Source organism: Bufo bufo, chromosome 1 (genome assembly GCF_905171765.1).
Source record: "Bufo bufo chromosome 1, aBufBuf1.1, whole genome shotgun sequence".
Lineage (NCBI taxonomy): Eukaryota > Metazoa > Chordata > Amphibia > Anura > Bufonidae > Bufo > Bufo bufo.
The window spans coordinates 8,839,170-8,864,051 of NC_053389.1; the positions used below are offsets into that span (position 1 = coordinate 8,839,170).

Consider the following 24,882-nt stretch of genomic DNA (forward strand, 5'->3'; position numbering starts at 1 on the left):
CAAACGAGGACGATTTGCCGCCAGATTCCCACACAGAAAATTCACAGAAGCAGAAAACGGGATGAGAGTACACAAAATCTCAGGCTGCAAAAAAATAAAAACTGCCGCAAAAACCAATCCAGTCACTGCTTTCATTCTTCAAAAGGCTCATGAAAAATAAGAGCTGGAATCTGATTGGTTGCCAACCTCACCTCTGCTAAATCAAGGAGGGGGGGGGCATTTCCAGGTGAGAGGAGTTTGTAATTGGGCACAACTTGTTAAGATGCCATCAAACTCGGCTCTGCTACATCCCCACAGTTCCATAATCTGTCTTTTGGGATTGTTTCATCATCATAACTGACACTACAAGGAGGCACACGTGCTTTGGAATGTAGCAGAGCCGGGTTTGTCACCGCTCAGGCTGAGATTATAGAACTGCAGCAGAAGAAAAATCATAATTTTTTTTCTTTTGGGTTTCTACGCCTCATCGTCTTTAGGATCTCTGCTTGCTGTCATTCTTGTTTGAAGAACTTTTTATTACATAAAAGGAGTTTATGGCTGCAGCAGAGCCGACTTTGTCATGTAGCTGTGTCAGTGCTTCAGAGGACGAAGAAAACCCTTCAGACTCCAGGTGTAGAAGATCTGATTTATTAGGAAACACGGCACACGTAGAAAACATTCATAAGTATACAAGGTAGGTAGACGCGGCCTGGAGAGTGACGCGCCGGAGGAGGAGGCCGAAACCATGCAGATCAACCCCATCGACTACAACTCCCAGCATGCCCTTCTATAGAGGCTGCACTGATGATTGCTAGTAGCACGCTCGCCCTATACCCGAGAAGTCCCTCCTGCACTGACCGCCTTAAAGGGGGCTCCTGCTTGGACTCTGCCTTTATTGATAGGAGGATGGGCAGTAAGTGTTCAGTTTCCCTGCAGCGTCCCCACAGGGGAAGTGAAGTATTGCAGTGCCTACTGAAATCCAGTAATACATGGACAAGCGGGGTCCTCCACCCTATGTAGCCGCCGCGGGCCTTTGGTTAGGTTAGATTAGGCTACGTTCACATTAGCGTTTTCAATTCCGCTATTGAGATCCGTCATAGGAAGAAAACGCTTCAGTTTTGTCCTCATTTATTGTCAATGAGCGAAATGGGGGTCACCAAAATGCAGGCGGATCCGCAAAAACCGCTAATGTGAACGTAGCCTTACCTGTAAATGTACGGCGGTCACAGAGCGTCTCTGGAGGACCCATCCAGACAACCCATAGATAGGAGCTGGCTGTGTAATACTTCATACGCCCTGCGGGGGCACTGCAGGGAAAAGGAGGACTTACTGCCAGGTAATGTGATATTCTATCCGGTAGGTTGTTCAAAGCAGAGGCCCCCCTTAGAGCCCATCAGTCAGGTAATGATGACCTGCTGTTTTCTTCTACTGTAGCCTGAACCCAGATGATTAGATTTCCAACAGATCTACCTCCGGCAGCTGCATTGTCCTTGTCCCCCCCCCCCCCCATACTTTACACTGCAGGCCAGCCTGTTCAGAATGGCTGCTGTGAAAAGGGCAGGGGGGAGCTAGACCTCAGACCTAAAATGACACCTACAATTCACATTAATATAAAATTAAAAAACACCTTTGGCATGCTGAGCTTTGTAGTTCTACATCATCTTGTACCTTTGGCTATAATGAGGCCCTCCAGCTCCGCGCCTCCTCACATAACGCTGCCCTTTAAGAATACGGTAAGTGGCACCGACGGGTCACTGGAGGGAAACGTCCTCCAATCCGTCAACCGAGGGTCAAAGGGCAACATTCCTCGTAGACCGGAGCGCAAGACGCCCCCGAGGGGCGACACAAGCGAAAATACTTAATGAACCACAACTGCCAGAAGAAAAGGGTTAACTCTTTGGTGCCTGTCCCGCTGCAGAAGAAGCCATGATACAGTGATCACCAGTGCAATAAGCATCGATTGGGGGGCAGTTACTGCGCACGGCTCCATCAATACAGGAGATTTTCCCCCCGATTAGCAAGAACCACAAAAAAAATTTCCACTCCTTTATGTCCCTCGAAATTCCCTCCACCGATATTGTAAAGGCACACAGGAAGCAGAGCGATGACGTGGGGGAGGGGAGGCGCCGTCCGGCTGAAGACGGGATGGTCGGGCTGGAGGAGGGGAAGAGAGGAGCGTTAATCAGAGGCTTAAAGGGGCACACCAGACATAAATAGATGGTACACGGGCCCTTGACTATGAACGACTGTCAGTACACAGCCATTCTGATAACCCCATCGCCCCGGTACATTTATCTACATCCGGAGGACTCCTTTAATACAATTCTACACAAGTATTTAAAGGGTAAATCCCAGTGAAACCATCTTCAACATGCCAGATAATACTAGTGAGGGCCCCGGCCGTTGCCAGAAGGAAGGGGCCACGGATCTCTGACTTGGGAAGAGCAGAATATCGCGGATGTAATTTTCGTCTCAGCGCGGTCACCGCCTTGGGACGATTCTACTGGATAACGGGATCATAGCCCCCGACCTAACAAGGTGCTCCTCATCAGGATGACTACATGTGGAATACCCCTTTAAATACTAAACCATAAATGTCTGAATGCAGATTCAGAGAGAGCAGAGATAAGCGGCTGCCAGACTGCCCGGGTGACGCTTGTGTCTGGGTAAAGAATGGGGATGTGAAATTCCATGGGTAGAGGGTGATCTCGGTCTGTGCAGGGGTCAGGGGTCTATCAGCAGATTTCACGGCTCCAGGACATATCATTTATCGCACCAGGCAGATACCTACCTGCGACGCCAATCATATCACCAAGGGCTGCGTGTCCGAGCAGGTAGTGTGCACAGACTGGAGGCTTCCTTTATATATGGGGGACCTCTTCTCACCATCCACCCTGAGGAGGAGGAAAAAGAACCACATGAACGGGCCACAGAAAATCGGAGAGAAGAGAACCACAGAAACCTCCGAATAAAGCCTCAAAGCAGCACTGGAGACAGTCAGCAAGCTGGACACTAGACAGCAGTCCTAGAATGCTGGAGACAGTCAGCAAGCTGGAAACTAGACAGCAGTCCTAGAATGCTGGAGACAGTCAGCCACAAAGTGACCGGCGGGGCAAGCCTGGAGAGTCAGGATAAGTAATGTATGTACACAGTGACTGCACCAGCAGAATAGTGAGTGCAGCTCTGGAGTATAATACAGGATGGAACTCAGGATCAGTACAGGATAATCGCCAGAGCTCCCTCTAGTGGTGGCTGTATATATCTGTATGTAGTAACCTCCTGATCTCCCTCTAGTGGTGGCTGTATATATCTGTATGTAGCAATCTCCTGAGCTCCCTCTAGTGGTGTCTGTATATATCTGTATGTAGTAATCTCCTGAGCTCCCTCTAGTGCTGGCTGTATATATCTGTATGTAGTAATCTCCTGAGATCCCTCTAGTGGTGGCTGTATATATCTGTATGCAGTAATCTCCTGAGCTCCCTCTAGTGGTGGCTGTATATATCTGTATGCAGTAATCTCCTGAGCTCCCTCTAGTGGTGGCTGTATATATCTGTATGTAGTAATCTCCTGAGCTCCCTCTAATGGTGGCTGTATATATCTGTATGTAGTAATCTCCTGAGCTCCCTCTAGTGGTGGCTGTATATATCTGTATGCAGTAATCTCCTGAGCTCCCTCTAATGGTGGCTGTATATATCTGTATGTAGTAACCTCCTGAGCTCCCTCTAGTGGTGGCTGTATATATCTGTATGTAGTAATCTCCTGAGCTCCCTCTAGTGGTGGCTGTATATATCTGTATGTAGTAATCTCCTGAGCTCCCTGTAGTGGTGGCTGTATATATCTGTATGTAGTAACCTCCTGAGCTCCCTCTAGTGGTGGCTGTATATATCTGTATGTAGTAACCTCCTGAGCTCCCTGTAGTGGTGGCTGTATATATCTGTATGCAGTAATCTCCTGAGCTCCCTCTAGTGGTGGCTGTATATATCTGTATGCAGTAATCTCCTGAGCTCCCTCTAGTAGTGGCTGTGTATATCTGTATGTAGTAATCTCTTGAGCTCCCTCTAGTGGTGGCTGTGTATATCTGTATGTAGTAATCTCTTGAGCTCCCTCTAGTGGTGGCTGTATATATCTGTATGTAGTAATCTCCTGAGCTCCCTCTAATGGTGGCTGTATATATCTGTATGTAGTAATCTCCTGAGCTCCCTCTAGTGTTGGCTGTATATATCTGTATGGAGTAATCTCCTGAGCTCCCTCTAGTGGTGGCTGTATGTAGAAATCTCCTGAGCTCCCTCTAGTGGTGGCTGTATATATCTGTATGTAGTAATCTCCTGAGCTTCCTCTAGTGTTAGCTGTATATGACTGTATGCAGTAAGCTCCTGAGCTCCCTCTAGTGGTGGCTGTATATATCTGTATGTAGTAATCTCCAGAACTCCCTCTAGTGGTGGCTGTATATATCTGTATGTAGTAATCTCCTGAGCTCCCCCTAGTGGTGGCTGTATATATCTGTATGCAGTAATCTCCTGAGCTCCCTGTAGTGGTGGCTGTATATATCTGTATGTAATAATCTCCTGAGCTCCCTCTAGTGGTGACTGTATATATCTGTATGCAGTAATCTCCTGAGCTCCCTCTAGTGGTATCTGTATATATCTGTATGTAGTAATCTCCAGAACTCCCTCTAGTGGTGACTGTATATATCTGTATGCAGTAATCTCCTGAGCTCCCTCTAGTGGTGTCTGTATATATATCTGTATGTAGTAATCTCCAGAACTCCCTCTAGTGGTGGCTGTATATATCTGTATGTAGTAATCTCCTGAGCTCCCCCTAGTGGTGGCTGTATATATCTGTATGCAGTAATCTCCTGAGCTCCCTGTAGTGGTGGCTGTATATATCTGTATGCAGTAATCTCCTGAGCTCCCTCTAGTGGTGGCTGTATATATCTGTATGTAGTAATCTCCTGAGCTCCATCTAATGGTGGCTGTATATATCTGTATGTAGTAATCTCCTGAGCTCCCTCTAGTGGTGGCTGTATATATCTGTATGTAGTAATCTCCTGAGCTCCATCTAATGGTGGCTGTATATATCTGTATGTAGTAATCTCCTGAGCTCCCTCTAGTGGTGGCTGTATATATCTGTATGTAGTAATCTCCTGAGCTCCCCCTAGTGGTGGCTGTATATATCTGTATGTAGTAATCTCCTGAGCTCCCTGTAGTGGTGGCTGTATATATCTGTATGTAGTAATCTCCTGAGCTCCCTCTAGTGGTGGCTGTATATATCTATATGTAGTAATCTCCTGAGCTCCCTCTAGTGGTGGCTGTATCTATCTGTATGCAGTAGTCTCCTGAGCTCCCTCTAGTGGTGGCTGTATATATCTGTATGTAGTAATCTCCTGAGCTCCCTCTAGTGGTGGCTGTATATAGCTGTATGTAGTAGTCTCCTGAGCTCCCTCTAGTGGTGGCTGTATCTATCTGTATGCAGTAGTCTCCTGAGCTCCCTCTAGTGGTGGCTGTATATAGCTGTATGTAGTAGTCTCCTGAGCTCCCTCTAGTGGTGGCTGTATCTATCTGTATGCAGTAGTCTCCTGAGCTCCCTCTAGTGGTGGCTGTATATATCTGTATGTAGTAATCTCCTGAGCTCCCTCTGGTGGTGGCTGTATATATCTGTATGTAGTAATCTCCTGAGCTCCCTCTAGTGGTGGCTGTATATATCTGTATGCAGTAGTCTCCTGAGCTCCCTCTAGTGGTGCACTTACAGGCTGATTTGTGGTTTCCTCAGCTGTTTATTGCGGTGACGAATCATAATAACCAAGAGCATAAACAGCAGGACAGTGAGCATGGCCCCGGGGATGGCAATATACAGGAGGACATCTCCAAAGCTCAGGCTGGACAAGACACCTACAAATATGAGGAGGGAAAAAAATTTAAATAAATGAAACTTAGTTAACCATTAACATGCTGATCTTCTATATCGGCCTAGATCCCTCCATACACACTGAGGGTGACCAAACCATATTATGTGCATATGAGGTCTGATAACCTGCTGAATGGCTGACATTGCTCAGGATCTTCTCAGCTTTCTCTCGGGTCCTATAGCCATTTGCAATCTGATATGAGTAATGAATGACTGAAATGGCTTCAAGACTGATGGTCCAGGAGCCATGGGGTCACCAGGACAGGAGAGAACATCCAGGCCTACTGAGGAGCCAAGAGACCTAGCGGACTGCGAAGTGCATGAGGTCCTTACCTCGGACTTCTTCAGGACTCTTATTCATCACCAGCAGCTGGAAGGACCGCGTCTTGACCAGGTCCGCCTCTTCTGGGTGCCGAGCCTGGCAGATGTACCTCCCTTCCGATTCTTCATTTACATTTTTGAGAACGAGGGTATCAGAAGGTAGAATCCAGTCGCTGAACTGAGGAGAGAGAGAAGACATAAGAACACGAGGGTCGATATCTGGAGACCTGCTGTAAATTACACCAAGATCAGACGTCACCACATAGGACACAACACCAAGCCGCACCAGTGTGACCGCGGAATCCGCGCTGGTCAGGGTCCTATCAATAAGTCATCACTCTGTTAGATGAGAACGCCCCTTTAAGCAATCAGACCGATGTGTATGAAGATAAATGTCCGATTCTCTGCAGCGCATTCTCTATACGACCAAACACCAGGACATTAACTACTCACCTCCTGGCTCCACTCGTACAAGGGCTCCTCTGAGGAGGAGGCCGAGCACTTCACCTCCACCGTAGATCCTTTCTCTGCCCACAAGATATCGGGCACACTGCTGGAAAACGAGTGAAGCTTCTCCAGATAGATTTCCTTCAGATCTGGAGAAAAACCATAGACACAACTGAGACGTATGTGACAAATCCAGAGATGACGCCGCTTCTATTCACCAGTAAAGCAAAGCTAAATTTTACAGAGCTACAAAATTCTCTGTTCATCAATTTCTTTATCTAATTATAGGAGTCAGAGCTCCAAACCCTTGACAAAAGATCAGACTGTCATACAAATCTGCAGCCACCACCAGAGGGAGCTCAGGAGCGTACTGCATACAGATATATACAGTCACCACTAGAGGGAGCTCAGGGGATTACTACATACAGATATATACAGTCACCACTAGAGGGAGCTCAGGAGATTACTACATACAGATATATACAGCCACCACTAGAGGGAGCTCAGGAGATTACTACATACAGATATATACAGCCACCACTAGAGGGAGATCAGGAGATTACTACATACAGATATATACAGCCACCACTAGAGGGAGCTCAGGAGATTACTGCATACAGATATATACAGCCACCACTAGAAGGAGCTCAGGAGATTACTACATACAGATATATACAACCACCACTAGAGGGAGCTCAGGAGATTACTACATACAGATATATACAGCCACCACTAGAGGGAGCTCAGGAGATTACTACATACAGATATATACAGCCACCACTAGAGGGAGCTCAGGAGATTACTACATACAGATATATACAGCCACCTCTAGAGGAGCTCAGGAGAATACTGCATACAGATATATACAGCCACCACTAGAGGGAGCTCAGGGGATTACTACATACAGATATATACAGCCACCACTAGAGGGAGCTCAGGAGATTACTACATACAGATATATACAGCCACCACTAGAGGGAGCTCAGGAGCGTACTGCATACAGATATATACAGCCACCACTAGAGGGAGCTCAGGAGATTACTACATACAGATATATACAGCCACCACTAGAGGGAGCTCATGAGATTACTACATACAGATATATACAGCCACCACTAGAGGGAGCTCAGGAGATTACTACATACAGATATATACAGCCACCACTAGAGGGAGCTCATGAGATTACTACATACAGATATATACAGCCACCACTAGAGGGAGCTCAGGAGATTACTACATACAGATATATACAGCCACCACTAGAGGGAGCTCAGGAGATTACTACATACAGATATTTACAACCACCACTAGAGGGAGCTCAGGAGATTACTACATACAGATATATACAGCCACCACTAGAGGGAGCTCAGGAAATTACTACATACAGATATATACAGCCACCACTAGAGGGAGCTCAGGGGATTACTACATACAGATATATACAGCCACCACTAGAGGGAGCTCAGGAGGTTACTAGATCAGGCGTCCGCTGATGCAGGGCTCTGAACATTAGTGCAGTAGATGGAAACAGGCTACAGTCTGAAAATAATAGGGTCAGGGAGCCGAAGGCTGTAATGTCTGCTGCGATCTCCACCTCCTGAGACCTGGACAATCAAGCCTCACCAGGACCCACCAGACATTGTGAACCCACAGACTCTGGAATGACTTTGATATTCTGATAATTAGGTTCTGTATACAGTTTTCCCAGATCAAGCTTGAAACTAGAAAAATCTGATTAGTAAAGTCGGGAGAGGTGCCGCAGCAGGACATGGCGGGAGAGGTGCCGCGGGACACGGCGGGAGAGGTGCCGCAGCAGGACATGGCGGGAGAGCTGCCAACGCCCCGCAGACTCTCCCGTACAGAGGCTCCCACAGAGCGGCCGTCTCAGTCTTCAGTTCCAGACTCGCCTCCATCTCTTGCTGCCTTATTAATCAGATTTCTGTACAGATAAGATGTGCGGAGGATAGAACGAGGCTCAGAATCCGTCCCAGGTTAAGAAAAACATGGCTGCTTTCCAGATACAGCGCCACACGTGTCTATGGTTGGTATGGCAGCTGCAGCTCACGTGTGGCGCTGTTTTTGGCAGTAGGCAGCCATGTTTTTCTTCTCCTGCACGACCTCTTTAGATTTTTTTCCTGGGGCTCTTTGCGGTGACATTTGCCGATCCCCCGGTGAGATTTCCCGCCGGATTGTTGTGACGGTCACGTTTCAGGGCTTTTCCTGTGCCCTTTAAGTCATCCGTGATGTTCGGCCTCTCAGGCCCTGACGGCTGCACTACAGGGACGACGCCGCCTCCGCCCGGGGATCGGGCGCTCATCTGCGCTGTCAACAGAAACGAGCGCCGGCAAAAAATTATCCAGAATTATCTATTTTCATCAACGTTTTTAATCCGGATGTCGGTCACGGATGTCGCCAGTAGGAGATATTGAGGACGACTCTGGAGCATTTATTCCGTGATCGGTGCTTGTGTCCTTCTGTTATTCCCCCTGGAAATCTATGACCAGACCAACAACGGAGACGACTGGAGACGTCAGGAAACTATGGCAAACTACAACTCCCACCATCCAATCACTTCTAGGGCAGTTCTGAGAACAGACTAATACTACTACATGCTGGGAGATGTAGTGCGACCACAGCTGGAGAGCCGGAGGTCGCCGACACCTAGATCAGAGGCACAATCCTGTGGGAATTCATGGGCTTCAGGGAGGAACAACAGAGGCACAATCGCCAAACAGTGAATGGCGCCGACGCATCCTCCGGAGCACAGTCCACACCAAGAACTGGACCGACCCGGACGCTGCACATCAGCACAGGGTCTGGACATGCCCTCATTCACTGACAGCAAGCAGAGATCCTGAAAACATGGAGGAAATGAAACAAAAGTCTACTGGTAAGAATTCCTAATTATTTAGTGATAAAAGACCAAATAAAGCACTTTGTACACCGGCGCCCCCCTCGTCCTCAGGCCGTGCCTGGTATTACAGCTGAGACGTATCTATGGGATGTCAGAGACCGTTATGAGGCAGTACCTCTGCTTTCTTCTTACACTAGCCACACTCGCACTACTCCTTGCAGATTGACCTACCGAGCAGTTTGACGGTCAGCTCCTCGGACACGTCGTCTTCCCCGGTCTGGTTGCCGGTCTTCACGCAGCGGTACGGTCCATTCTGCCACTCGGTGATGTCACTGAGGTGCATGAGCAGCCGCTCGCCGCTGCGGCTTACGTTGACGTTGTAGTACCAACATCTCAGGTAGCGGGAGGAGTCGAGCTGCACCCAGGACCTCATCCACTGGGGACACAAAGAGCACGACGTCATACATGATACTTCTGTACCTGGGAAAGCTGGATAACTACTAATAGGACTACTGCAGTGTCAGTCTGCACTGTACGTTAGGCATTATATTCATGAAACAGGAGCCCCTCCCACTTTCATTGCAGGGGATTGTAAGAGAAAACAGAATAAAGTGAATTAAATTTTTAATACAAAGTGAGATGATCGTCAGGTAATATCTGTAACGCAAACGACCGACACAACAGAGATTTCCCCTGTGGTGACAGCAGCCGCAGACAGAGAACCAGGAACGACTCTGCTCACACGGACCTGTATCCAGCGCTGAGGAAGAACAGAGACTTAAAGGGGAAGAAGAAATGAGCATTTTAGACATTATCCCCAGAGCTGCACTCACTATTCTGCTGGTGCAGTCACTGTGTACATACATTACTTATCCTGTACTGATCCTGAGTTACATCCTGTATTATACTCCAGAGCTGCACTCACTATTCTGCTGGTGCAGTCACTGTGTACATACATTACTTATCCTGTACTGATCCTGAGTTACATCCTGTATTATACTCCAGAGCTGCACTCACTGTTCTGCTGGTGCAGTCACTGTGTACATACATTACTTATCCTGTACTGATCCTGAGTTACATCCTGTATTATACTCCAGAGCTGCACTCACTATTCTGCTGGTGCAGTCACTGTGTACATACATTACTTATCCTGTACTGATCCTGAGTTACATCCTGTATTATACTCCAGAGCTGCACTCACTATTCTGCTGGTGCAGTCACTGTGTACATACATTACTTATCCTGTACTGATCCTGAGTTACATCCTGTATTATACTCCAGAGCTGCACTCACTATTCTGCTGGTGCAGTCACTGTGTACATACATTACTTATCCTGTACTGATCCTGAGTTACATCCTGTATTATGCTCCAGAGCTGCACTCACTATTCTGCTGGTGCAGTCACTGTGTACATACATTACTTATCCTGTACTGATCCTGAGTTACATCCTGTATTATACTCCAGAGCTGCACTCACTATTCTGCTGGTGCAGTCACTGTTTACATACATTACTTATCCTGTACTGATCCTGAGTTACATCCTGTATTATACTCCAGAGCTGCACTCACTATTCTGCTGGTGCAGTCACTGTGTACATACATTACTTATCCTGTACTGATCCTGAGTTACATCCTGTATTATACTCCAGAGCTGCACTCACTATTCTGCTGGTGCAGTCACTGTGTACATACATTACTTATCCTGTACTGATCCTGAGTTACATCCTGTATTATACTCCAGAGCTGCACTCACTATTCTGCTGGTGCAGTCACTGTGTACATACACTACTTATCCTGTACTGATCCTGAGTTACATCCTGTATTATACTCCAGAGCTGCACTCACTATTCTGCTGGTGCAGTCACTGTGTACATACATTACTTATCCTGTACTGATCCTGAGTTACATCGTGTATTATACTCCAGAGCTGCACTCACTGTTCTGCTGGGCAAGTCATTAGGTCTGATAACAGAGGGGATCTATAGGGGCACACACTCCCTTGCAGGCCCCGCCATTATGATGCAGAGGGTGGTACAATGACTTGTTAGTGGAGCGGTCACTTCCGCAGATAAGACGAGCGCCTCTTACCTGAGACAAGGAAAGGGTTAAGAAAATCATTTAGAGAAAACCATCCTCACGGAAATTAGTCAGATCCAGAAATGTCACCGGACCGGTTCCCAACCACTTTATTATTGCTGCTCTGGGGGGGGATGGAGTCAGGACAAACACTGAACCTGGAGCATTCCCAGGAATGCAAAGCAGACACTAAATAAGTACAGGAAACTGGGAGATTTCAGCTCTGAAGATTGCAGAACTATGAATACAGCTCTGGAGTACATGCTCTGGATCAGGGCAGAGGGGTTTCACCCTTTGACAGCTTCGTGCAGTTATGCAGCATCTGAGGCTCTAGGGCGGCGCGGATGGGTCTAATCCATCACTGGGTGTTATCAGGCCTCGCAGCGGGAGCGGCATCTTCCGGATAAGAGACGAGATCCAGATAAATGAGGCGTAAGACGCCCCGCGCCTCAGAGCGCTCTGCGGGTGCTGCTGTAATTAGCCGCAGGGACCGCTGCCACCTGCCAGTCACACCGCATCAGCCTCTGCACCGCTTCACCACTAGAGGCGCTATAAGAAATGCCGCCCCCAGCTTTCCCAGACTCCTGACCTACACAGCAATATGGCGGAGTGACAACTAAAGGAGACTATGGGAGGGCACCGCAGCACAAGCCCTCGCCTCCCCTGTAAGCAGTGCGCACAGCGCTCTACGCTCTCTCTTCCTCTATAAGCAGTGCGCACAGCGCTCTACGTTCTCTCTTCCCCTGTAAGCAGTGCGCACAGCGCTCTACGTTCTCTCTTCCCCTGTAAGCAGTGCGCACAGCGCTCTACGTTCTCGCTTCCCCTGTAAGCAGTGCGCACAGCGCTCTACGTTCTCGCTTCCCCTGTAAACAGTGCGCACAGCGCTCTACGTTCTCGCTTCCCCTGTAAACAGTGCGCACAGCGCTCTACGTTCTCGCTTCCCCTGTAAACAGTGCGCACAGCGCTCTACGTTCTCGCTTCCCCTGTAAACAGTGCGCACCGCGCTCTACGTTCTCGCATCCCCTGTAAGCAGTGCGCACAGCGCTCCACGTTCTCGCATCCCCAGTAAACAGTGCGCACAGCGCTCCACGTTCTCGCATCCCCAGTAAACAGTGCGCACAGCGCTCCACGTTCTCGCATCCCCAGTAAACAGTGCGCACCGCGCTCCACGTTCTCGCTTCCCCTGTAAGCAGTGCGCACCGCGCTCTACGTTCTCGCTTCCCCTGCAAACAGTGCGCACAGCGCTCCACGTTCTCGCTTCCCCTGTAAGCAGTGCGCACCGCGCTCTACGTTCTCGCTTCCTCTGTAAGCAGTGCGCACCGCGCTCCACGTTCTCGCTTCCCCTGTAAGCAGTGCGCACCGCGCTCTACGTTCTCGCTTCCTCTGTAAGCAGTGCGCACCGCGCTCTACGTTCTCGCATCCCCTGTAAGCAGTGCGCACCGCGCTCTACGTTCTCGCTTCCTCTGTAAGCAGTGCGCACAGCGCTCCACGTTCTCGCTTCCCCTGTAAACAGTGCGCACCGCGCTCTCGACTCCCCTGTAAGCAGTGCGCACATTGCTCTACGTTCTCTCTTCCCCTGTAAACAGTGCGCACAGCGCTCTACGTTCTCGCATCCCCTGTAAACAGTGCGCACAGCGCTCTACGTTCTCGCATCCCCTGTAAACAGTGCGCACAGCGCTCTACGTTCTCGCATCCCCTGTAAACAGTGCGCACAGCGCTCTACGTTCTCGCATCCCCTGTAAACAGTGCGCACCGCGCTCTACGTTCTCGCTTCCTCTGTAAGCAGTGCGCACAGCGCTCCACGTTCTCGCTTCCCCTGTAAACAGTGCGCACCGCGCTCTACGTTCTCGCATCCCCTGTAAGCAGTGCGCACCGCGCTCTACGTTCTCGCTTCCTCTGTAAGCAGTGCGCACAGCGCTCCACGTTCTCGCTTCCCCTGTAAACAGTGCGCACCGCGCTCTCGACTCCCCTGTAAGCAGTGCGCACATTGCTCTACGTTCTCTCTTCCCCTGTAAACAGTGCGCACAGCGCTCTACGTTCTCGCATCCCCTGTAAACAGTGCGCACAGCGCTCTACGTTCTCGCATCCCCTGTAAACAGTGCGCACAGCGCTCTACGTTCTCGCATCCCCTGTAAACAGTGCGCACCGCGCTCTACGTTCTCGCTTCCTCTGTAAGCAGTGCGCACAGCGCTCCACGTTCTCGCTTCCCCTGTAAACAGTGCGCACCGCGCTCTACGTTCTCGCATCCCCTGTAAGCAGTGCGCACAGCGCTCTACGTTCTCGCTTCCTCTGTAAGCAGTGCGCACAGCGCTCCACGTTCTCGCTTCCCCTGTAAACAGTGCGCACCGCGCTCTCGACTCCCCTGTAAGCAGTGCGCACATTGCTCTACGTTCTCTCTTCCCCTGTAAACAGTGCGCACAGCGCTCTACGTTCTCGCATCCCCTGTAAACAGTGCGCACAGCGCTCTACGTTCTCGCTTCCCCTGTAAACAGTGCGCACAGCGCTCCACGTTCTCGCATCCCCTGTAAACAGTGCGCACAGCGCTCCACGTTCTCGCTTCCCCTGTAAGCAGTGCGCACAGCGCTCTACGTTCTCGCTTCCCCTGTAAGCAGTGCGCACCGCGCTCTACGTTCTCGCTTCCTCTGTAAGCAGTGCGCACAGCGCTCCATGTTCTCGCTTCCCCTGTAAACAGTGCGCACCGCGCTCTACGTTCTCGCATCCCCTGTAAGCAGTGCGCACCGCGCTCTACGTTCTCGCTTCCTCTGTAAGCAGTGCGCACAGCGCTCCACGTTCTCGCTTCCCCTGTAAACAGTGCGCACCGCGCTCTCGACTCCCCTGTAAGCAGTGCGCACATTGCTCTACGTTCTCTCTTCCCCTGTAAACAGTGCGCACAGCGCTCTACGTTCTCGCATCCCCTGTAAACAGTGCGCACAGCGCTCTACGTTCTCGCTTCCCCTGTAAACAGTGCGCACAGCGCTCCACGTTCTCGCATCCCCTGTAAACAGTGCGCACAGCGCTCCACGTTCTCGCTTCCCCTGTAAGCAGTGCGCACAGCGCTCCACGTTCTCGCTTCCCCTGTAAGCAGTGCGCACAGCGCTCCACGTTCTCGCTTCCCCTGTAAGCAGTGCGCACAGCGCTCTACGTTCTCGCTTCCCCTGTAAGCAGTGCGCACCGCGCTCTACGTTCTCGCTTCCCCTGTAAGCAGTGCGCACCGCGCTCTACGTTCTCGCTTCCTCTGTAAGCAGTGCGCACAGCGCTCTACATTCTCGCTTTCCCTGTAAGCAGCTTTTTAGAGCATCCATCACAGGAAGCGCGGCGTGAACAAACAAGCGCTGACGTTGTGGAGCCGCAGCAGCGCGGAGAGCAGACAGCGCCGCCGCCGTAATTGTATTTGCTTTTCATCTCACACGTCAAAAACAAACATTTCTAATAAAATCGTTTAGTTTTTTTTTTGATCAGGCAGATTTTATAAGACAAGAATGGACGGGCGGCGGCGGGAGCGCCATCGGCTCTGCAGTGTATCTGAGCGGGGGAGGGTTAGGAAGCCGTTCAGGGGTTTGCAATATGGGCAACCAGAACCCCCCCGGTGACGGCCGTATCGATAAGCAACCAAAACAAAATGGCTGAAAGGGATCCAAAAATTTCCGCAGCATTTTCCGTTCCTATGTTGCTGATGTCCCCGGTCAATATGGAAGCGCTGGGACCCCCCCGGGGTGAGATGGCGGTGGGCACCAGACAGCGGGCAGGGCTGCGGCAGGAGTGGTTCTCCAGACTAATAAATATTCTGGATTATTAGTCTGCGGCTACGAATCTGCTGGATTATCAGAGGCCGGAACTTTCGTGTCTGTATTATATGCCCCCCCCCCCCCGCAGAGCGCGCTGCACGGAGCGACACAGGCCCCCGATCCGGAACCTGCCGCCCGAAGCTGGTTATCTGACACCGCGCAAACACGTGATGTCATCAGAAAACAGAAACCCGAGCGCTGGCAGCAAACACTGCAGCCGCAACAAGAACATCACATACAAGGGCGTGCAGCACCTAAAATCAGATCACCCACTCCATTCCTGAAATACTCTGTGCTGCTTTAAGACCTTGCCTTTTCCACGACAAGTTTGTGATGTCACACTTGTTACCCCCCCCTTCAGACACACAGTCCTGTCCTCACTAACATCAGGACACTGCCCCCCACAGCATTAAAAGACTCCTGAAATACTCTGTGCTGCTGGTGAGCAAACTCATTCTACCATCTGCATTCTCATGCCGTAGCCCAGTCACATCTGTCCTTAGGGGCATCGACAATGGGGCACTGCCCGCTGCAGGAACAAGTGCGAAACTTATACCCTCCCCCCACACACAGGGGAAGAACAATGGAATCTGCACCCCACATTATAAGACCTGCGTCAAAAAACTGCCAGTGACTGCACCAGCAGAATAGTGAGTGCAGCTCTGGAGTATAATACAGGATGTAACTCAGGATCAGTACAGGATAAGTAATGTATGTACACAGTGACTGCACCAGCAGAATAGTGAGTGCAGCTCTGGAGTATAATACAGGATGTAACTCAGGATCAGTACAGGATAAGTAATGTATGTACACAGTGACGGCACCAGCAGAATAGTGAGTGCAGCTCTGGAGTATAATACAGGATGTAACTCAGGATCAGTACAGGATAAGTAATGTATGTACACAGTGACTGCACCAGCAGAATAGTGAGTGCAGCTCTGGAGTATAATACAGGATGTAACCCAGGATCAGTACAGGATAAGTAATGTATGTACACAGTGACTGCACCAGCAGAATAGTGAGTGCAGCTCTGGAGTATAATACATGATGTAACTCAGGATCAGTACAGGATAAGTAATGTATGTATACAATGACTGCACCAGCAGAATAGTGAGTGCAGCTCTGGAGTATAATACAGGACGTAACTCAGGATCAGTACAGGATAAGTAATGTATGTACACAGTGACTACACCAGCAGAATAGTGAGTGCAGCTCTGGAGTATAATACAGGATGTAACTCAGGATCAGTACAGGATAAGTAATGTATGTACACAGTGACTGCACCAGCAGAATAGTGAGTGCAGCTCTGGAGTATAATACAGGATGTAACTCAGGATAAGTACAGGATAAGTAATGTATGTACACAGTGACTGCACCAGCAGAATAGTGAGTGCAGCTCTGGAGTATAATACAGGATGTAACTCAGGATCAGTACAGGATAAGTAATGTATGTACACAGTGACTGCACCAGCAGAATAGTGAGTGCAGCTCTGGAGTATAATACAGGATGTAACTCAGGATCAGTACAGGATAAGTGATGTAATGTACACAGTGACTGCACCAGCAGAATAGTGAGTGCAGCTCTGGAGTATAATACAGGATATAACTCAGGATCAGTACAGGATAAGTAATGTATGTACACAGTGACTGCACCAGCAGAATAGTGAGTGCAGCTCTGGAGTATAATACAGGATGTAACTCAGGATCAGTACAGGATAAGTAATGTATGTACACAGTGACTGCACCAGCAGAATAGTGAGTGCAGCTCTGGAGTATAATACAGGATGTAACTAAGGATCAGTACAGGATAAGTAATGTATGTACACAGTGACTGCACCAGCAGAATAGTGAGTGCAGCTCTGGAGTATAATACAGGATGTAACTCAGGATCAGTACAGGATAAGTAATGTATGTACACAGTGACTGCACCAGCAGAATAGTGAGTGCAGCTCTGGAGTATAATACAGGATGTAACTCAGGATCAGTACAGGATAAGTAATGTATGTACACAGTGACTGCACCAGCAGAATAGTGAGTGCAGCTCTGGAGTATAATACAGGATGTAACTCAGGGTCAGTACAGGATAAGTAATGTATGTACACAGTGACTGCACCAGCAGAATAGTGAGTGCAGCTCTGGGGTATAATACAGGATACATAATGTATATACTGGCAGAAGGTGCTTACAGAATCCTACATGTAGTGCACACACAGACAGCGATACTTACTTTGATGTATTTTTCAAAAGTGTAATTTGCCATGTCAGTGTCGGTGTCGGACAAACACTCCAGGGTCACATCTTCACCCAACAGGACTGGAGTCTGCGGCCCAGAGATGGTCAGTCTGCCAAAGGCTACAAGACATAAATCAGCATCATTCACCTTCAGGACCAAGGCTTCCTCAGAAACGTCAGAACTTGGGGACTAGAAAAACTCTGCTAAAGGCGCCTCATCTGTTCCTAAGATTAACATTCTGTAAACTGAGGTTTTACGGAGACGCACTTTGTGATACTGAAACAAATTGATACCCAGACCCATAAATAATAATAATAATAATATAATGTAAGGGAACTGTCACACTTGCGGCAGAGGATTCCGGAAAAACGTATGCAAACTGATGGATCCGTCTGACAAATGCATTAAAACGCCGGATCCGTCTCTGGTGTCATCCGGAAAAACGGATCCGGTATAAAAAAAAAATGTCGGTCTGCGCGATCCGGCACTAATACATTTCAATTTCCGGCAAGTGTTCAGTATTTTTGGCTGGAGAGAAAACTGTAGCGTGCGGCGGTATCATCTGCGTCCTGAAATGGCAAAGAGACTGAACTGAAGACGTCCTGATGCCTCCTGAGCAGATCGCTCTCCATTCAGAATCCATGGGGATAAAACTGATCTGTTCTTTTCTGGTATTGAGCCCCGAGGACGGAATTCGTATACCGGAAAAGAAAAACGCTAGTGTGAAAGTACCCTTAGTCTGTAGTCACCACTAGAGGGAGCTCACTACATGCAGATTATAGTCACCACTAGAGGGAGCTCACTACATACAGATTATACCACCACCACTAGAGGGAGCTCACTACATACAGATTATACAGCCACCACTAGAGGGAGCTCACTACATACAGATTATACAGCCACCACTAGGAGAAGCTCAGGAGATTACTACATACAGATTATACAGTCACCACTAGAGGGAGCTCACTACATACAGATTATACAGTCACCACTAGAGGGAGCTCACTACATACAGATTATACAGCCACCACTAGAGGGAGCTCACTACATACAGATTATACAACCACCACTAGAGGGAGCTCACTACATACAGATTATACAACCACCACTAGGGGGAGCTTACTACATACAGATTATACAACCACCACTAGGGGGAGCTCACTACATACAGATTATACAACCACCACTAGGGGGAGTTTACTACATACAGATTATACAACCACCACTAGGGGGAGCTCACTACATACAGATTATACAGCCACCACTAGAGGGAGCTCACTACATACAGATTATACAACCACCACTAGGGGGAGCTTACTACATACAGATTATACAACCACCACTAGGGGGAGCTCACTACATACAGATTATACAACCACCACTAGGGGGAGCTTACTACATACAGATTATACAACCACCACTAGGGGGAGCTCACTACATACAGATTATACAGCCACCACTAGGGGGAGCTCACTACATACAGATTATGCAATGAGCTCCCCTTAGTGGTGGCTGCAGACAGTGCCCATCACACAAGCACAAAGGAAAAGTTGGTAATACTTCCTTCCAACAAGTACTGTAACTGTATGGTTTAATTTCTCATTTTCAAGATCTCTGCTTACAGTCAGTGAATGTTAACATTCATTGTATATATCCACAGGCAGAAGCAGCTTCCTGCCCATGTGCTTCTAGAATAGCTGCCCATCAGTGAAGCTGGACGTTCTCCGATAATGTAACTGACAGTAAAGCGACAGAAAAAGCCAGAAACTGAAAGAGTCCATTAGAAACCTGGATAGCGCTCAGTAATATATCAAAATAAGGTTTCTTTTCACTGACAGCAAGCAGAGATCGGGGACAATGGTGAGATACTGTAGTTAGGGCAAAGAAAACAAGTATTCAATCAAGTTACTGTTTTCAGTTACTGAATGACAAACTCTGCTCTGCTTCATCTCTATGACGTGTCTCTGAATGCAGCAGGACGTGCGGCGGTGCTGTGTACCAGAGGCGGATCAGTGAGCCTGTGCGGCGGTGCTGTGTACCAGAGGCGGATCAGTGAGCCTGTGCGGCGGTGCTGTGTACCAGAGGCGGATCAGTGAGCCTGTGCGGCGGTGCTGTGTACCGGAGGTGGATCAGTGAGCCTGTGCGGCGGTGCTGTGTACCGGAGGCGGATCAGTGAGCCTGTGCGGCGGTGCTGTGTACCGGAGGCGGATCAGTGAGCCTGTGCGGCGGTGCTGTGTACCGGAGGCGGATCAGTGAGCCTGTGCGGCGGTGCTGTGTACCAGAGGCGGATCAGTGAGCCTGTGCGGCGGTGCTGTGTACCGGAGGCGGATCAGTGAGCCTGTGCGGCGGTGCTGTGTACCGGAGGTGGATCAGTGGAGCCTGTGCGGCGGTGCTGTGTACCGGAGGTGGATCAGTGAGCCTGTGCGGCGGTGCTGTGTACCAGAGGCGGATCAGTGAGCCTGTGCGGCGGTGCTGTGTACCAGAGGCGGATCAGTGAGCCTGTGCGGCGGTGCTGTGTACCGGAGGTGGATCAGTGAGCCTGTGCGGCGGTGCTGTGTACCGGAGGTGGATCAGTGAGCCTGTGCGGCGGTGCTGTGTACCGGAGGAGGATCAGTGGAGCCTGTGCGGCGGTGCTGTGTACCGGAGGCGGATCAGTGAGCCTGTGCGGCGGTGCTGTGTACCAGAGGCGGATCAGTGAGTCTGTGCAGCGGTGCTGTGTACCGGAGGATGATCAGTGGAGCCTGTGCGGCGGTGCTGTGTACCGGAGGAGGATCAGTGGAGCCTGTGCGGCGGTGCTGTGTACCGGAGGAGGATCAGTGGAGCCTGTGCGGCGGTGCTGTGTACCGGAGGCGGATCAGTGGAGCCTGTGCGGCGGTGCTGTGTAGTGGTGGCGGATCAGTGGAGCCTGTGCGGCGGTGCTGTGTAGTGGTGGCGGATCAGTGGAGCCTGTGCGGCGGTGCTGTGTAGTGGTGGCGGATCAGTGAGCCTGTGTGGCGGTGTCGTGCACCGGAGGCGGATCAGTGGAGTCTGTGACCTCAGTCGCCATGACTGTTCTTTTATTTACCGAAGATCTGCAGGATACGCCGTCCTCGCACTAATGACTCCTGACGGCCGCACTTCGCCGGTACTCGTTAGTGGCGATGAAAGCGGCGGCTTTCACTCCTCAGACAATATCCGTCTCAGCGTGATCTTCTCATGTTCACGGCGACTTACATGGCCGGTAAGTCCATCATCCCCGGAGGGGGCCGCGTCCCGCAGCATCACACACCTTTGTAGATCAAGTGCTTCAGAGCTGGAGTTAAAGCGAACACATCCGACGCCGGCTCTTTGTAGGTGGAGGATTAGGCCTTAAAGGAAAACAACAAGACAACGGCGCCATAAAGGAGCGCTGCAAATAAACCGCAGCCAGGCCGAGTCCAGCGCTAGGCCTTAAAGGGACAGAAGCGCCAAATGGATCGCGATTTCTGTGCTCGATAAAACCAGATTTGGGAACACGTTAGAAAAAGGGGCGATCTCCAGGACGAGCCAGAAGGCCCTGAACATCGCCCACATATTGCTCTCCCTGCCCCCGCTAACGCGGTTCACTCTGCCGCAAGGTGCTGCCGCAGATACAGCCCCGCCATCCAGTGAGAGGTCTGATCTCCTTGTATAAAGACCCCAGACCGGACCCCCCCCCTCCTGTACACAGACCCCAGACCAGACCCCCCCCTCCTGTACACAGACCCCAGACCAGACCCCCCCCATCCTGTACACAGACCCCAGACCAGACCCCCCCCCCTCCTGTACACAGACCCCAGACCAGACCCCCCCCCCTCCTGTACACAGACCCCAGACCAGACCCCCCCCCCTCCTGTACACAGACCCCAGACCGGACCCCTCCTCCTGTACACAGACCCCAGACCGGACCCCTCCTCCTGTACACAGACCCCAGACCGGACCCCTCCTCCTGTACACAGACCCCAGACCGGACCCCTCCTCCTGTACTCAGACCCCAGACCGGACCCCCCCCTCCTGTACACAGACCCCAGACCAGACCCCCCCCCCCCCTCCTGGACACAGACCCCAGACCAGACCCCCCCCCCCTCCTGTACACAGACCCCAGACCAGACCCCCCCCCCCTCCTGTACACAGACCCCAGACCAGACCCCCCCCCCCCTCCTGTACACAGACCCCAGACCAGACCCCCCCCCCCCTCCTGTACACAGACCCCAGACCGGACCCACCCCCCCCCCTCCTGTACACAGACCCCAGACTGGACCCCCCCCCCCCCCTGTACACAGACCCCAGACCAGACCCCCCTCTCCTGTACACAGACCCCAGACCGGACCCCCCCTCTCCTGTACACAGACCCCAGACCGGACCCCCCCTCTCCTGTACACAGACCCCAGACCGGACCCCCCCCTCCTGTACACAGACCCCAGACCAGACCCCCCCCCCCCCTCCTGTACACAGACCCCAGACCGGACCCCCCCCCCCTCCTGTACACAGACCCCAGCCCGGCCCCCCCCCCCCTCCTGTACACAGACCCCAGACCGGCCCCCCCCCCCCTCCTGTACACAGACCCCAGACCGGACCCCCCCCCCGCTCCTGTACACAGACGAGTCTGGGGTCTTCATTGTAACCTGCTACACGTTTAATGGATGGAAGAGCCGCATACATGGATGTCTGTCATGACCACAACAAATCATCTAGGGGTCTCTTACAATAAGCGGTATTATTCTGCTTGCTGTCAGTGAATGGAAACATTCCCGTTTACATCCAGTACCTGGAGACCCAGTACAAACCTCACACTCCTCAGAGCTGTGGGTCTGTTACAGTTGCATCCAGTTTTCACCCCAGACTAGGTCATGATAACGAGCTAGCGTTATAGATGAGGAAGTGAGTGCAGGCGACGTAAACAGGAAAGCGCTGGGTTTACACAGATGAGATCACGCAGGAAACGCGTCACGCCCCAACAGCCGGCTGATCACAATGGAGTGTCCGCCTCCCCTGGGATATTGGGGGCACATTGCTAGGACATGCCAGGAATATCAGAGGTGGGACCCCCAAAGTGAGCGCAGAGCATGCCCCGACACCCTCCACTGATTTCTATGGGACAGTCGAAAATAGTTATTCTCAGAACTCCCATAGAAAATAAGGAGCAGGTGGCGCACGGGCAGTGAGCGCCGTCACCTTCAGGGCCCTGGAGATAGGGGTCCGTGGACCCCGCACCTTCTGACACTGGTGGCATCTCCTAGAGACACCCAGAGACCGTCTCTATAAAGGAGGACCCCTACAGAGGCTGTAATACCCCCGCTAGAGGCTATGAACCTCTACGGACGTCTGCCCTGTAAGCTGGGGTCACATGACACTTCCCTGTGGGCCCTGGCGTGCTTTATCACAGCATTCAGGCGTTCCTTTGTGTTTCAGACCATGCACCTCTCGCACGTTGACATCACGTCCATCGCACAGTGCTCCTCCCCCGGCTGGTGATGGTGACATCACGTCCATCGCACAGTGCTCCTCCCCCTGGCTGGTGACATCACGTCCATCGCTCAGTGCTCCTCCCCCGGCTGGTGATGGTGACATCACGTCCATCGCTCAGTGCTCCTCCCCCGTCTGGTGATGGTGACATCACGTCCATCGCACAGTGCTCCTCCCCCTGGCTGGTGACATCACGTCCATCGCTCAGTGCTCCTCCCCCGGCTGGTGATGGTGACATCACGTCCATCGCTCAGTGCTCCTCCCCCGTCTGGTGATGGTGACATCACGTCCATCGCAAAGTGCTCCTCCCCCGTCTGGTGACATCACGTCCATCGCAAAGTGCTCCTCCCCCGTCTGGTGACATCACGTCCATCGCACAGTGCTCCTCCCCCGGCTGGTGACATCACGTCCATCGCTCAGTGCTCCTCCCCCGGCTGGTGATGGTGACATCACGTCCATCGCTCAGTGCTCCTCCCCCGTCTGGTGACATCACGTCCATCGCAAAGTGCTCCTCCCCCGTCTGGTGACATCACGTCCATCGCACAGTGCTCCTCCCCCGGCTGGTGACATCACGTCCATCGCTCAGTGCTCCTCCCCCGGCTGGTGACATCACGTCCATCGCTCAGTGCTCCTCCCCCGGCTGGTGACATCACGTCCATCGCTCAATGCTCCTCCCCCGGCTGGTGACATCACGTCCATCGCACAGTGCTCCTCCCCCGGCTGGTGACATCACGTCCATCGCTCAGTGCTCTCAACCCCAACTGCTTGGGGAAGGGGCGGTCTGATTCAGACTACTACCACCCCCAGTCTCCGGTGGTTGTCACGCTTCTCTCATCGGCGACTTTGGTCACGTGACAAGCTGGCGACATCGCAGGTAACGATTTTGAAGGCGACTGCGGTGCGACCACCGGCTGGACCCACAGGACTGATGTAAGGGCCGAGCACCCCCGCCGTCTGCAAATCCTAAATCGCACGCGACTCACCTGCAAATGGCGCCACAAAAAGTCGTGAAATATCAGATCACAGACAAATCGCACACAAATTATTATTTTTTTGGTCGCCGCGTAGTCCTGCTGCAGATTAACGCTCCGTATCGCATTTCGTGACCGTGTTTTGTTGCACAAATAGTTCTATACGGTAAATAGGTCCAAGAAGGACAGCGCTCCCCTGGAGGAGCCCACACAGAGCGGCAGGCTCCCCCACTGATGACGTCATCAGAACACCTACAACGTCACCAGCACCAGACACATAAAAGTTTAGCAGAAAGTTCTCGCGCGGCCCCCGCTCACCTCCAGGGCTCGCTATGGCGCCGAGCAGGGCCAGGACGGCCGCACACACCGCGGGCTTCATGTCGCTCTCCGTCTCCTGCGATAACTGAGGCGTCTTCCGGGAACGCGCAAGATTACAAACAAAACCGCAAGGGGAAGCCCCGCCCCCAGGTACAAAGGTCCGACCCCTCCCCACCAATAGGAATGCCGCATGAGCAGCGCGTCATCTGTAGCCAGGCGGATCTCGGCAGGACGCCTGAGGAGCGGGAGGGTCACGTGATCGGGAGAAGCTCTCGTCCGACTTCAGGACGATTATTGGAGCAGGAAATCGTCCGGATCAGTGCAGAAGATCGACACCTGACTCTGGGGTGCACGGCCACACATTGTCTGCGACCAAAGATGGCTGAATGGGGTACAACACCACTTACAAGTTCAGACATCCCAACCTGCAAAAACTCGTTTCAGGGAGGTTTTCATTTTTTTTCTTTCACAAACTTTTTATGACATTTCCCAGACATCTGCAGCATCTGCACACTGTGCTCTATGGTGTGG

At 51.3% G+C, this 24,882-nt stretch overlaps 1 protein-coding gene across 1 annotated transcript; it reads right to left on the minus strand.

Annotated features, from left to right (window-relative positions):
- Positions 1–613: 613 nt before the first annotated feature.
- Positions 614–24,494, minus strand: LOC120991222. The gene is made up of 8 exons (XM_040420085.1): positions 24,352–24,494; positions 17,594–17,718; positions 9,737–9,941; positions 6,658–6,800; positions 6,217–6,382; positions 5,726–5,867; positions 2,771–2,873; positions 614–2,133 (listed from the first exon to the last, which is right to left on the minus strand). Exons 1-7 carry the CDS (start codon positions 24,410–24,412, stop codon positions 2,783–2,785), a joined length of 933 nt encoding a protein of 310 aa, XP_040276019.1. The 5' UTR covers positions 24,413–24,494; the 3' UTR covers positions 614–2,133; positions 2,771–2,782.
- Positions 24,495–24,882: the final 388 nt, after the last annotated feature.

Bases quoted from the DNA above. Each gene is read 5' to 3' on its own strand.
- LOC120991222 (XM_040420085.1), bottom strand. From the start codon at position 24,412: ATGAAGCCCGCGGTGTGTGCGGCCGTCCTGGCCCTGCTCGGCGCCATA. The intron at 6,801-9,736 runs GTAGGTCAATCT...GTTTTTCTCCAG, and splicing joins GCTGACCGTCAAACTGCTCG to ATCTGAAGGAAATCTATCTG. The intron at 6,383-6,657 runs GTGAGTAGTTAA...CTCTCTCCTCAG, and splicing joins TGTACGAGTGGAGCCAGGAG to TTCAGCGACTGGATTCTACC.